Source organism: Populus euphratica, unplaced genomic scaffold, assembly GCF_000495115.2.
Source record: "Populus euphratica unplaced genomic scaffold, PopEup_1.0 scaffold1720.1, whole genome shotgun sequence".
Lineage (NCBI taxonomy): Eukaryota > Viridiplantae > Streptophyta > Magnoliopsida > Malpighiales > Salicaceae > Populus > Populus euphratica.
This window is the reverse complement of record NW_011501562.1, coordinates 4,954-20,811: the sequence shown is the minus strand read 5'-3', so window position 1 is coordinate 20,811 and position 15,858 is coordinate 4,954. Positions and strand designations below refer to the sequence as shown.

At 31.9% G+C, this 15,858-nt stretch overlaps 1 protein-coding gene across 2 annotated transcripts; it reads left to right on the top strand.

The window, feature by feature from the left end:
* The first annotated feature begins 5,518 nt into the window (after nucleotides 1–5,518).
* LOC105118075 (root phototropism protein 3-like) lies at nucleotides 5,519–9,199 on the top strand. 2 transcript variants are annotated; one of them, XM_011015940.1, is made up of 5 exons: nucleotides 5,519–6,114; nucleotides 6,339–6,408; nucleotides 6,541–7,815; nucleotides 8,466–8,612; nucleotides 8,710–8,950. In XM_011015940.1, the coding sequence occupies exons 1-5, from the start codon at nucleotides 6,002–6,004 to the stop codon at nucleotides 8,851–8,853; spliced, it is 1,749 nt and encodes a 582-aa protein (XP_011014242.1). In that variant the 5' UTR covers nucleotides 5,519–6,001; the 3' UTR covers nucleotides 8,854–8,950. The 2 variants fall into 2 exon arrangements, with proteins under 2 accessions (XP_011014242.1, XP_011014241.1); XM_011015939.1 differs by having other exon boundaries at nucleotides 5,525–6,114; nucleotides 8,466–9,199.
* Nucleotides 9,200–15,858: the final 6,659 nt, after the last annotated feature.

The following is a 15,858-nucleotide window of genomic DNA, read 5'->3' as shown; positions in this document are numbered from 1 at the left end:
AATAAAATAAAACACCATTATCTTTTAATTAAGAAACTAAAGAGTGTATCTTAATTATTGTAACTAAACTCTTAAAACACCATTAATTAAAATAGTTTTTTTTTATGATGTTATTTTTTGTTTGTACCAATCCTTATAAAAATTAATATCTGTAATTTTTTTATGTTTTATAAATTTATTTTCATTTTATAATTCAAATAGTATATTTTGAAAGTTAATTGGAATTGATTATATTTATTTTTTATTTTTTAATTAAATATATTTTTAAAATGAGATTTGTTATTTTTTTTTTCTATGCAGGTTTGACAAGTTAACCTGATTTATTTTTTTAATTAAATATACATATATATATATATAAAAATTTTAATTTCTAACAACTCAATTTTTTAAATTTTATTATTTAATATTAAATTATTTAAAAATTAAACATTATAATTTTTCCCAATTTGTTTTTCATATCCTATTTTAAACACATTAGCCTCACTTTGAGTTTTTCATTACACAATGCATGTAAGACCAAAAGGATAAGTTTAATTAATCCAAATAAAAATCTGAAAATTTATATGGAAACAAAAATTCATTTTAGCAATAATATAGTAAGACAACATAAAATTATAATAATAATCTCAATTTAAGATTTTAAGCTGGTAAGGCATAAAAAATAATTTTATTTAAGATTAATTAATCCCACACACCTCATTAATCCAATGAAAAAAAATGAAAATTTATACAAAAACAAAAAATCGTTTTAGCAACGATTTGTTTAGACAATGGGCAAGTTCATAAAATATTTAGAGAGTATTTCTGAATGCACAAAAAATCATTTTAAAAATAATATATATGAGGTTTGCCTAATGTAACTTGTGTGGGATCCACAAATGCTCAAGTCTAAAGTGACAGAAGAAGTGAATGTGTCACATCTATACCATATAAAAACTTTACGGCTCAACATTATTATTCTGAAAAAGAAACTAACATATAATTACACATGTGAGAGTAGTTTTCGGATTTAGAATATGATTCATCCGCACTATGTTACAAATCAAATTATTTTTTTTAAAAAAATTTAAATAATGTGAGAATTTACTGAATATAACCTAATTAATTTTATTGATTAGAAAACAATTCATATAACAAACAATTCATATAACCCGTGAAAATAAATTATGACTAAATAAAATTTTAAGATAATATCTTTAATTAATGTTAAAATAATAATACTAAATTGATTTTGGACAATTCGGATTAAAATGTAAAATTCATAACCCGGGTATGAGACTATAATAATTTTATACAAAGAAAATCAAAATAAATTATTAAATTTAATTCCTAATTAACCCAATATTTAATGATGAAATTTAAAAAAAATAATTAAAAAATAAAACTGAGATAACTCTATGAAAAAAAAATCAAAATAAATTATAAATTTCAATCTCTATTTAATCTAATATTGAAGGATTAAATTAAAAAAATCAATTAAAAAAACATAAAAAAAACAATTTAAGTCAATCCATTAAACCCATGACCTAGGTCATCAAACTAAGATAACTTTATATAAAAAAATTGACCTAATTTAACCCAAGTTAATTTGTCAAATCTTTTACTTTGGTTTTGAAACTAAAATAACTCTATAGAGGGAAAGTCAAAACAAATTATAAAGTTCGATTCTCATCGTCCATGTTGGATCTAATGTTGAATGTTGAAAATTATAAAAATTTAAATAAAAAAATAACATAAAAATAAGTCAAGTTCACTCGAGTTAATTGTTAAGCATTTTTACTGAGTTATGAGACCATGATAATATAATGAAAAATAGAAATGAGCAAAAAAAAACTGAAAAACAGAAATAACTAAAAAAAATTGAAAAAAAACCAAATGGTAAAAAAAAACAGATTAGAAAAATTAAAAAAGAAGTCAGTTTGGTTCGGTTTAGTTTTGGTTTTAAAATGCTAAAACAGAATAAACCGAACCGAACCAATTCAGATAAAAAAAACAATAATACTATAAATACCTACCTTTCCAGCTTTTCCTATCTACTTTCTAAACCCTAGCCGCCACCTAAGTTTCACAGTCTTTATCTCTCAATAAATCCCCCACCCTTATCTTCACTCTAAACCTTTCTCTACCATGTTTTTCTATCTTTGTCTCTCAACACAACCCCCCTATCTTCATCTCTTAACTCTCAACTTTTCTCGCTCATGTTTCTCAATCTCCATCTCTTAACACAGCCCCTCATTAATCTTCATCCCTCAATTTTTATTTAAGACTTTAAGCATAACCCTTCTTCCTCCCTTAAAGTAGATCCGGTGAACGAACCATGCTTATTTCTTATCCCTTAATCTTTTTGATCTTTTCTTTAAGTATAGCCTATTAAACCCATGGATTAAACAATCAAATAGCAACTCTAGAGCCCCCCCTCTGTTCAACCTTTATCTCTTAATTTTGTTGTCCTTTTTACTTTTTTTATAATTTTTGTAGATTTACCATGTATTCATTTCCTATATTTATTTACAAGGTTATTGATTTGTCATAGTATGCTCATTTTGTGATCACTGTAATGGATATTGTGAGAATTATTTTTCTCAAATTTTCTTTTGAGTCTTGTTCTTTTTAGCTTTTTTATTTTCAATTTCAAAAAACTTCCTTGATATGTCTGGCCAAAATGGAATTGTTTTTTTCTTATTATTCTTTTCAATTAACTAAACTGAACCGAACCAAAATTGGTCGATTTGAACTTGTTTCAGTTCAGTTTCAGTTTTGATTTAAAAATAAATAAATAAATGGGTTTGGTTTTTTGGGTGAAAACCGGACCGAATCGGAAATGCTCACCCTTAATGAAAAACAAATAATAAAACCTAATTCTCAATTAAACACAATATTATTTGATAAGTTTAGGGAAAAAATCAATTATAAAAAGAAAAAAAATGATTCTATTACATTAACCTACGATCCAAATCATAAAACAAGAACATCCCAATAAAAAGAAAGTCCAATATTGAAGGACTCGTGACCTAGTTAATAAGACCAAAATAGCCTCTTAGAAAAAAAAATGATCTGATTTAACCACGGTTAAAATGCCAAAACTCGTGACCTTAATCTTAAAAAGGAGAGTTTTTCATAAAAAAAAATTAAAATAGATTATGAAGCTCAATTTCTTACTAATCTAAATATTGAATGATCAAATTAAAAAAAAAATAATTAAATAAAAAACACAAAAAACAACCCGAGTTAACTCGAGTTAATCTATTAAGCATTATTCTTATATTATAAAATTAGGATAATCTAATGAAAAATAAATAAAAAAAATCATAAAATTTAATTCTTAATCAAATCAATATTAAATGATGAAATTAGAAGAAAAAACTAATTAAAAAAAAAATCTGATTCAACTGAGTTAACTTGTCAAACTTAGTATTCGTATAATGAAAGTATGATAACTAAATAAAAAATAAAATATAATATTAAAAAATAAAATTAAACAAAAAAATTAATTAAAAAAAGAAAAAAGAAAAAGCAAAGCCATAAAAAAATATTTTAATAAATAATACTTTACAAGGACAAACAATAAAACCCCCCTTCTCTTTTTGTTTATTGTTAATATATTCTTTTATCTTAATGCTATGATTTTATGCCTTTAAAGAACTTTATTTCCTCTAAAGTAAATTATTCACTTTAGGTTCATTTATAGTTGAAAGAAAAGGAAAGGAACGTGTTTCTTGTTCTTCCATTAATATTAAAATTTAAAACTAAATTAAATCTTCATATTGAATCTCTTAATTTCCATGTAAAATACCTATTTTCGATCAAACTGCAAAAGCGGCCATAATTCAATATGAAAAAAAAAATTCTGTAAAACTAGAAAAAAAAAAGAATATAGAAAAGAAGATACACAAAGGTCCATATAAACATACACTCACAGAAAAAGGAGAAAAATAAACAGGGGAAGGTAGGGCCAGGATCAAACAAGAAGAATATATGGAGTCATATTGTCTTTCAGCTTGATTTCTAAAATTATATTTTGCCTGAAAGAATATAATATTATTGTTTTAAATATATTTTTAATATTAATACTATTAATAATAAAATCTAAAAAAATATATTTTCAATATATTTTTTAATTAAAAAATATTTCTCACTGTATTACCAAACACACTCGATATTAATTTTAAAGGACAAGCTCAATTAAATAGAACTTGAGTTTGCTTTTTAATAGTTACGAGTTTAAATTCTTTTAAAATTATTAAAAATTTATATAATTATTAATTTTAAAATTTATAAAATTAATTGAAATATATCTAAACCAATCAACATATATATTAATAAATAAATAAACAAACTTGTTATTAATCCAGCTAGCCAGTCTAATAGATGGATGGGGACATGCTTATTATTTATTTCTTGCTGGCAGTAAAGCAAGAAAAACACATCGAAAAAATGGACCTACAATTTATGCCACAGCAAATTGAAATCTGATCTCTCTTTTGTATGCCTGTATATGTTCATGTCTAGGCACTCATATTTATTTGTTCATTCCCCACAAATATATTGTTCTTGCTGCCTCAAAATTAGCCTTTCCTTCTCTCTTGTCCACTCGGGAAATGAGATTGTTCCTTGTGATAAACTGATTTTACTCCCTCATTTAGATTTAATTTATGTATTTTAAATTTTAAATTTTAAATTTCACCTTCTTTGTATATTAAATCATTAAAAAAAATGATCAATTCAAGTCCAATCTTCAATTAAATAAATATTGAAGAATAAAATTGAAAAAATATTAATTTAAAAAAAATAAGCAAATTTGAGCAAATTTTCTAAATCCAAATTAATTTTCTAGATTTATAACTCATGAAATTCTAGATCTGAACTCGTTTAAGAAATTCAATATTAACCAACTTAATATTGAATAATGATACTTAAAAAAATAACTTGAAAACATTTGTCAAAGTAAAAAAAATAATCAAAAGAATGGTCAAATCTAATAGGAAAAAACTCAAAGAAGAATTAAATAGTAAAAATAATTAAATTTTAAAAATTATCTTAGGTAAAACAATTTATTTTTTATAAATGTTTTTTATTTAAAAATACATAAAAATATTTTTTAAAATTTATTTATGATATCAATATATCAAAATAATTTAAAAATATTTAAAAAATAATTTAAAACATGGAAGAAATATAAAAGTTTTTAAAATCACTTTATCACTGCAAAAACAAATAGTTTAAAAAATAGCGAGAGAACTCCTATTATGAGAGACCCACGTAACGGGCTTTATCAACTCGTTGAAAAGAAAAGCATTTTCCCATGTGTTTAGTCTAATTGACTTGGAAAATTGATCTAAATTGACTGGAATTAACGATGAATTATGTGATTAACTTGAACTGGGAAACCATTCACTTGCTAATCAACTTTTGCTGAAAAATATGCTTTGAATATAGGGGAAGTGAAGGCTTTGAGTTGAGGTGTTTACAGGCGATTGGGAAGGAGCCAAAATCATTAAGAGTGATGGTCCCGCCTCCATTAATATACGTAAAAATCAACTTCTCATTCTCCCTTGTCCACACTGGAATGATTGTCTGTTTTGGGATTGTGTAATAAATAGTAGCAAAGAATTATGATTGAAAAAGAAAACACAAAGAGAAAATAAATCATAAAAAGCATGATATGAAAGATTAGAAGCTGAATCTCTCTGTCTTTTATGCACACAGCTAGGTAGAAAAGTGTCCAAGAAAATCCAAGACAGGACTCGTTCAAAATGATCCGAAAACAGTGCTCAAATCCATGCCCATTACTTCACAGCCTGTAATATAAAAGATAATCCCAAGCACCCCATGTGGGATTCTTCTCCTTTTCTTGTTCATCAACTCTCTGTGCTTCACTCGTTGTCTTGCTTGCTTTTCCTACTCGTTTTCTCTGCTTTAACTCTGATTTAGAAGAGCCCTTTTGCTGAGAAATCCCTGCTCGGGCTTTCTTGGATTTTCTTGGCCCAGCATCATCATCATCATGTGGGACTCTGAGAGTGAATCTGTTACTGGTAGAGATTATGAAAATGGAATCCTTTCCTCGAGCAAGCATGGCGTCAAGAATGATGGATTTGAGCTAAGAGATCACTCGTGGTATGTATGTGAAAGATGGTAACTTTAGTAAGGTTTCATGCTCTATAAACTGTGAAATTCTTCAACTTTTCGTTGGTTGTTTTACTTTTTTATGTCATGTCTATAGTATCATGAAAAAGTTTGAGCATGGATAAGAGTTTGAAACGGTTCTTCTTCAGCCAATAATTTAGCTTGTTTTGCACTTGCACTTCTGAAAACTTAGATGAGATGCGATTAATATGCAGGTATGTTGCGACTGATATTCCGAGTGATTTTCTAGTTCAGGTTGGAGATGTAAATTTCCACTTGCATAAGGTACTTATTCTCCTCCCGTGATACTTGAATTTCACTCCGTCTAAGCTTTTAAATTTCAGAATTCAACAACTAACACAGTTTTTAAGAATTGTGTTTACTAACCCTCCTTTGTTATTTCTTTTGCCGTGAAAGTATCCATTGCTTTCAAGAAGTGGAAAGATGAATAAACTAATATATGAATCGCGTGACCTGGGCCTCAACAAGGTGGCATTGGATGATCTTCCGGGTGGACCAGAGGCCTTTGAGCTTGCAGCAAAATTCTGCTATGGCATAGCTGTTGATCTAACAGCTGCCAATATCTCTGGCCTAAGATGTGCTGCAGAGTACCTTGAAATGACAGAGGACTTGGAAGAAGGCAATCTTATTTTCAAGACCGAAGCATTTCTCAGTTATGTGGTGCTATCCTCGTGGAGAGATTCTATAGTGGTATTGAAAAGCTGTGAGAAGCTCTCACCATGGGCAGAGAATCTTCAGATTGTTCGAAGATGTAGTGAGTCCATCGCTTGGAAGGCTTGCGCAAATCCTAAAGGAATAAGGTGGGCATACACAGGAAAACCCCCTGAAGTTCCTAGTCCAAAATGGCATGAGATGAAGGATTCAACTCCTAGTAGATACTCCCAAGTTCCTCCTGATTGGTGGTTTGAAGATGTTTCAATCCTTAGGATTGATCACTTTGTTAGAGTCATTACTGCAATCAAGGTAAAGGGGATGAGGTTTGAATTGATTGGAGCTGCTATAATGCATTATGCAGGAAAGTGGCTTCCAGGTTTGATTAAAGATGGGGGAGGTTCTATAGATGAAGCAGGCAATAGTAGTGGTTGCAGTAGTTGGAAAGGTGGACTCCATATGATTGTGGCAGGAACTAAAGATGACACACCAAAAGTTCAAGCCAAAGATCAACGGATGATCATCGAGAGCCTAATCAGCATAATCCCGCCACAGAAGGATAGTGTCTCTTGCAGCTTCCTTCTTCGCCTGCTGAGAATGGCAAACATGTTGAAAGTGGCACCTGCTCTGGTAACTGAATTGGAGAAGCGCGTAGGAATGCAGTTCGAACAGGCTACATTGGCAGATCTTCTAATTCCCTCTTACAATAAAAATGAAACTTCGTATGATGTGGATCTGGTTCAGAGACTTCTCGAGCATTTTCTGGTTCAAGAGCAGATAGAAAGTTCAAGTCCCACCACACAATCATTTTCTGACAAACATATGTACGACGGAGCTCCAAGGTGTGCCAATCCAAGTGCCAAGATCAGAGTAGCAAGGCTTGTTGACAGTTATCTTACAGAGGTGTCCAGAGATAGAAACCTTTCGCTAACAAAATTCCAGGTGCTGGCAGAAGCTTTGCCTGATTCTGCAAGGACCTGTGACGATGGACTATATAGAGCAGTTGATTCCTATCTTAAGGTAATTCCATCCACTCTCTTTTTATTATTCACAGCATTTATTTTTATCACTCTGCAAGAATGAAGCTGCATACAAATTTGAGCCTATGTACTAGTTCTAAACCTTACGCTGTAACATTTAAAGTATAATAACTTGAAATAGAGAGTGCTTACCAGAGTTCTAGACACAGAACCAGGTTGTGCACCTGTTGATAAGTAGGCATGTCAATGCATAAATGCAGACATAGAGGATATGATAATTGGAAATAAATTATAAATCTGAAAAATTCATACCTGCGGGTCAAAAAGAAAAAAGACATATCATCATATATAGTGCCCCCCCTTGTAAAACCATGACCACAGGCAGACATTTCTTTCCATCATTATTAGAGATAGCTCATCAGGATAGTGAAAGGAGTAACAACGTCAAAAATGTATATATAATCTTGAAGGAGCAAATAGTAAGCTGTTTCTAATTAAGAAACTAAAATGCGATTAGGAATGAGTAGAAATGGAAGCCTAGTTGCTCGAAGAAAGCTTGCAAGGAAAGAAATGAAATTGTAGATAGTCTGGAAATCATTTTGAGGATGTTCAAGTATTCTATACTTCAGAAATATTATCAGAATGAATGCCCACATGTTAAGCAGTTTCTGTATTGTTATTACTCAACAGGCTCACCCAACACTGTCTGAGCATGAAAGGAAGCGCCTCTGTCGTGTGATGGACTGTCAAAAACTGTCAATTGATGCCTGTATGCATGCCGCTCAAAATGAAAGACTACCACTTAGAGTTGTAGTCCAAGTACTCTTTTCTGAACAGGTAAAAATAAGCAATGCATTAGCAAACAATTCCCTGAAAGAAACTGGTGAAACTCAGTACCAACCTATGATATCAAACCGAAAATCTCTACTTGAAGGGACGCCACAATCATTCCAGGAAGGATGGGCAGCAGCCAAGAAGGACATTAACTCACTCAAGTTTGAACTCGAAACCATCAAGGCTAAATATCATGAGCTCCAAAATGATATGGACATTTTGCAGAGACAGTTTGATAAATTGACAAATAAGAAACAGGCGTCAGCATGGACCACGGGGTGGAAGAAACTAAGCAAATTCACCAAGATGACAACTTTGGAAAGCCATGATATCGATCCTCAGTTTGCTACAGTTCCTGGAGAACATACTAGGAAGACAACTAGAAGGTGGAGAAATTCTATTTCCTGAAAGGTGATATAGTTCATTTTGATTCTGTTTTCCTAGTGTTTACTTTTATTTTCTTTCTACTTCTTTGTTTCTTTGGAAGTGCAGGGTTTCGTTCTTTCTATTTTTATTCAATTTTCAGAAATTACCTTGAAAAAATTAGTGCAAGTCCAATTTGTTACCAAAGTATGCTTTTGTGTCATCAATGAGTTGTTAATTCTCAATTAAAGTGTAATTGGTTTTCGAAGGAAGACTCCTAATTGCAATACACTGGGTGAACTACATAGTGTCACTACATTTATGTACCTCCCCCAACTCCAAAGAGATCAAACAGAGGGAAAACCACAATAGAAGTGAAAGAACATAAAATGTATAGAATTGATCCATGGAAAGGAAAAACATAAAATGATTTTTGGATGGACACTGAAAGAACATGATGAGATATTTCCTTTGATCACCATAAAAAAAGTGGGCAGCATAGTTTTTTGATGCATCATATTTGTGCCTGTAGAAATCAAGCATTTCACCAGCTAGATAGCAAAGAACAAGATTTTGATGCTGTTAATTACAAGATGAATGATATCATCTGCTAAAATTTGTGTTCCATAATTAGAAATTTCCTGAAAAGATGATTTTGGATGCGAAGTCCTAACCACCAAACAAGGCCCTCTGATGTACTGGACTGGCATCTGCCAGAGACCACGCTATGAATGTACTTGCAGGGAAAATTTATAGCATCCAAAAGAAGGGAATCTTCACAAGATCCTCTATTGGAAGGAGTTGCTCCAAGGTTCCTAGAATGGCCATGATAAAAGGACATGAAATTAGCCTACGCTGGTATGTTCTTAGTGTCTTTGATTGAAAGGCCCTATGTTTCCACATGAAATCCTGAAGTATGAAAGAGGCAACGAGTGGTGATAATAGAATTCACAATTGGGTCCACAGCTCCAAGCTGATATAGATTACATTGGAAACAGTAAGAAACAAACACAAAAAGACAAGCCATGCTTTAAATCATATTTCAATGAAAAAGGTATTACTGATGTAACATGTCGAGGCAAGAGACTGCAAATGACAGAATTCAAGTATCAGACAAACCCAGATACGGAAGATCATTAGCTCTCCGCACTCACCTAACAGGTGTGAACAGTGCTATTGACATTGATATCCATAGGTAAATAATGGCAGGCATCTTTGAGATATGGTCCTGAAGGGTTCCTTCAACTTCCAATTCAGAATTGTTTATGGGCGGCAAGCAGTAGGTCCCATGGTACCTTGATCATGGAGGAAGAGTGACAGTGATTAATGATGGTGTTACATTATTTTCAACACAGGAGCAAATATGTTGCTGATCTTGGACATTGTAGGCACTGATTACCATTATTCCATCTATTATGACAAATCCTCGAATAAACCCAGCTGATATATAGCCCACCAAAACTTTCAATCATTGTTGAAACTATGTAGAAGCAGAGTGACAATCTCAGAAATGAAGAGTGCATAATCAAGTAGCAAATTAACAGGAAGAATATATAAAACCTCTAGTATTTCTTCAGGAGACTCATTACAAATAATCAGTTAAACAAGAAATCAGCTCAAGCATACAAAATCCTTTCCAGCAATCCAGGTTGTTCTATTTCTATCCTTAATTCAGATGCCAACGTTTACTTTCAGAAGATGCTGAAGGCAGTGATACCTTGAAAGTGCCTTTAACAGCATAGCTGGGAGACAAGATGACGTGCCCTAGTGTGACCATTTACCGAAGCAATTGCTTTTCAAGTGGCACCACTAGCTAGCTACGTGACAACATCACCAGCTTGGACTTGTTACCACAGAATTGTTTAGTCACCATCTACTGAACAAATGGTATAAACAGAAGGATGGATGATATGCACTGCCAGGGAATTCAATATCGTATAAAGGCACCAAGCCGCCAATCATAACTAAACAGTAGAATAGATGTTATAGGTAAGATACAGAAGGTGTAAAGATTCTAAGAAAGGATGAGAAATTCAAACCTGCCCCGTGGAGATGGCTGTACTTCTTTTGGCTATCAATGTATATGGGCCTGTTGGTCAGAAATAACACTTTAATCACAAAGAACTATCTCAATCTCACACTAGTGTTAGGATACTAGTATATAAATTTAATAAAATAAAAGATATGATAAAATAAAAAATAAAATACATAAAAATTTGAGTGATTTATTCTATTTTAGTTATATTCACAGGCAAGTATAGAATTTTATTAAGTAATACGAGAATTACAACATGTCTCTACTAATAAAAGAACTACTGAAATCTCTCTATTATTAGGAGAAAACACATCACTTACCTTCCTTACAAATATCTCATAATTTTATGGGATTACTTTCCCTCTCTCACTCTCCTCTGCTTCTCTCTTGTTTCTCTCTGATGGTGTATATTTAATATTTGGATGTATAACCTATTTATAAACAAGAGTGAGGGGACAAAGACCATAGATCATAGCACAAATTACTCTAATAATTGTGCCAATAACTCATCTCCACTCATACTCCACCAATTATACCAACTCATCTCCCACTTATTTTTGTCTAACAACTATCTTCCACCAATTAGGTGGATTTAATTAAGTGGCTTTGCATTTTTCCACTTGAAGACTTTGATGATTTAATCAAGTCTTCACACCTGATCATTTGTGATTCTTCTATCCTTTCTATACTTACTATCTTCATGTTGTTCACGTTTCTGCTAGGCCATAAGAGGATCTGCACCATATATACTTATCAGTATTGACTAGTTTGGTCAAAGCATCTACTGAGTTTTTCTTTGTGTGAACCTTCTAAAAATCCACATTTTCATCTTCCATCACTTCGCGAAAAAATTGATACTAAACATCTATGTGTTTTGATCTTGAATGCAATGTTGGATTCCTTGTAATATGCAAGACACTCTGACTATCACAATATACAAAAGAATCTTCTTTTATTTGTACTCGAACTCCTCTATAAGTTCATATATATTACTTCTTTATAAGCTTATGCAGTTGCCATATACTCAGCTTATGTTGTGGATAACACTACAATAGTCTGAAATTTAGAAACCTAGCTCACAGCTCCTCCTGTAATTATGAACACATAACCTATAGTGGTTTTTTTTTTTTTATTAAGGTTACCAGTAAAATCTAAATTAACATAACCTCTAATAGTAAATTTTGATCCTTCATAATATAATACGACATATGAGGTATCCTTAATGTATCTTAAGATCCTCTTAATAGTATTTCAATGCTCATTACCAGGATTTGCCATGTATCAACTAATTGCTTCCACTACTTGTGTAATGTTTGGTCTTGTACATATCATGGTAAATATTAAACTTCTCACTATTGATACATACGGTACTCGAGACATCTACATCCTCTCTGCTTCATTGCTAAGAGACATATTTGAGGATAATTTAAAGTTAATAGAAAATGGGGTGGAAATTGGCCTACAATCTTGCTTGTTGAAGAGTCGCAAGATCTTTTTCAAATAATTATTCCAAGAAAGCCAAATCTTCCTCTTACTTCTGTTTTGGTGAATTTGCATCCCTAAAATCTTGTTTACCGGTCCCAAGTCCTTTATATCAAACTCCCTTGCCAACTGTGCCTTTAATTCTTAGATTTGATCTTTGTTTGGGTTTATTACTAACATGTCATACAGTGCAACAATAGAATGATGAAATCATCATCTTCTTTAAACCTCTTGTAATACATACTATGGTCTGAACTAAGTCTGTTGTACTCAAGGCTAATTATAAAGGAATTAAATCTCTTGTACCAACACCTCGGTACATGTTTAAGACCATATAGAGATTTATTCAACTTGCAAACCAAGTTCTCCTTGTCTATCTAAGCAAAACTCTCTAGTTGGAGCATATAAATTTCTTCTTCAAGTTTTCTATGAAGAAAAGCAGTTTTCACATCTAACTGCTCTAAGTGAAGATCAAATATAACACATATTGCTAATATTACTCTGATTGTAGCAAGTCATACCACCGGAAAAAATATCTCATTGAAGTCTATTCCTTTTTTTTTAGCATATCCTTTCCCCACCAATCTTGTACGATATCACTCCACTTAATCATTGACATCATACTTTATCTTATAAACCTATTTGTTGTCAATGATCTTTCTTTTTTGTGGTGGTGGAACAAGATCCCAAGTGTTATTCTTGTGTAGAGCTTCAATCTCCTCTTGCATTGCTATCATCCATATAGATACATCTACGCTTTTAATAGCTCATGAAACATTAATGGCTCTTCATCCTCTATTAGAAGACAGTATGCAATGTTGCTCTCAGTCACATATTCTGAGTGCCAAGCCGATGGTCTTCCTTCACGAGTTCACCGTCTAACTTCAGGAGTTTCAGACTCTATTTGTTCTTGTTCTTTATACTCTAATATAGCTTTAGAAAAAGTATGATTTTCAGTATTTTTCATCTAGACTATTGTACTCTCCTTTAAAATGCTATTATGTTTTTTTATTTGCATTTTATCTTCTGCAAATATGACATCTCTGTTGATGACTATCTTGTGGGCAATAGGATCCCACAAGCGATACCCCGATCACTCCATCAGTATATCCTAAAAATACATATTTTCTGGATTTTAAATCCAGCTTGTTGACTTGTTAAGTATTGTACATCACATATACAAGACTTCCAAATATATGCAATTGATAATAATCAACTGGCTTTCCAGTCCATATCTCCATTGGTGTCTTCAACTTAATTGTAGTTGAAGGAGATCAATTTATCATATAGCAAGCGGTATTGACTGCTTCTAACCAAAATAACTTTTCTAGACTTGCAGCCTTTAACATTACTCTTGTTCTTTCTAATAGAGTTCTGTTTATCCACTCTGCCACTCCATTTTGTTATGGAGTGTATGTCGTTATGAACTGTCTTTTAATACATTCATGTTGACAAAAGTTATCAAATTCATCATTGGTATATTCTCCTTTATTGTCAGTCCTCAAACACTTGATCTTCTTTTCATATTTAAGTTCTAGCCGCGCTTTGAAAGTTTTAAATCCTGCAAGCACATCTGCCTTCTAATTGGATATACCCAACATCTCCTAGAGAAGTTATCTATAAATGATACAAAGTATCTTGCTCCTCCCAATGATACAACCGGTGCTTGCCAAACATCAGAGTGAATCAGGTCTAAGATGCATTTGTTCTTAGTTGTTGATGTGTCAAACTTCAACTTGTGTTGTTTACTTGTAACACAGTACTTACAAAAGGGTAAAGTAATATTTGTAAGCCTAGGGAATAACTTCTTATGAGAGAGAATTTTCAAACCCTTTTCTGAAACGTGGCCTAATTTTTTATGCCACATCATCATCTTTTCTTCTGCATGACTAGCTGATGTCATTGACGCCTCTACCTCTTGATGTGCTTCTCCTATTAATGCAAACAAGTTTGTAACTATCTTTCTTACCTTTAAAACCACCAACGCTCCTTTGATAATTTTCATAATTCCCTTGCCTATTTGAATCTTACAGCTAACACTATTAAATTATCCCACGGATAAAATATTCTTCTTTAAGCTTTTCACATATCGCACTCCCGAAATAGTACGACTTGAGTCATCATACATCTTAAATTTGATGGTGCCAATACCGGCAATCTCTAAAGCATAATCATTACCCATGAATCTTGAGCCTTAAAAGATGGGTTCATATGTATGAAACTAATCTTGATTAGGAGTCATATGTCATGTTGCTCCTAAATCCATTAAGCAAACCTCAGTAAGCTTTTTTCTATTTGTAGAGACTATCGCTATTTCACTATATAAAACCTATCCATCTTCTAAGGTGCTTGCAACATATACTTAATGTTTTGATGACTTTACAATGTTCTCTATACCCTTTTTAAACCAACAATCCTTTTTCAAGTGCCTTTTTTTGCCGCAATTGTAGCATTTCACAGTCTCCTTACTTCTTGATTTGGACCTTTCATGCTTTTGACTCCCATTAAAGCCACATTTCGTTGATCTTTCTCTTGACTTCAATAACACCTCTGCTAATGATTTCTGTCTTCTTTATTTTTCATGCCTATTTTTTTCTTCCAAGATAGCAGCTGCAACATCATAGAAGCCTAAATAGTCTAAGAGGATATTATTGGTCAAGTTGATAATGAGTTGATCATACAAATTAGGAAGACTTTAAAATAGAAGCTCTACACATTCATTTTCCTTTACTTGTTAACCCAACGTAGTGAGTTGTGAAAATAGAGTTTCTATTGTGTTGAAGTGATTAGTTATTGACGTGGTTTATACCATTCGAGGGTGTAAAGTCTCCACTTTAAAAAAAATCTTATTGTATAAAGACTTGGGCTCGTATAACTTTGTTAGAGTATCTCATATCTCCTTAGTTATTTTTTTTCTCTGCCACACTTGATAATACTTCATCAGTTAATGCTAAATGTATGTTACCAATGGCATTGCTATCCATCTCATTCTATTTTGTATTATTAGTGATCTCTGCAGGTCGATCCCTAATTGCTATCAAGCAATTGTCTTTCCTTAATATTGTCTTGATTCTCATTTTTCATAGTGAGAAATTGCTCCACTTAAACCTCTCAATCTCGTACTTTACTGTCATTTTATTCACCGTGATCTATTCAGTTATTACCGCTTCACAGATCTATAACATATATAGAAATAGTATCGCGTGAATAATACTTTACTAAGTAAGTTCCCAGAAAAGATTGGAGGGGTCACAAACAATCCTGCTTAAAACTCAATCTCCTTAGACAGAACTTTCTAAATTGTGTTTAATCACTGGCTTTCTATATACTCTAGAAGCCTTAGATAGAACTTCTTAGATTGTATTTAAT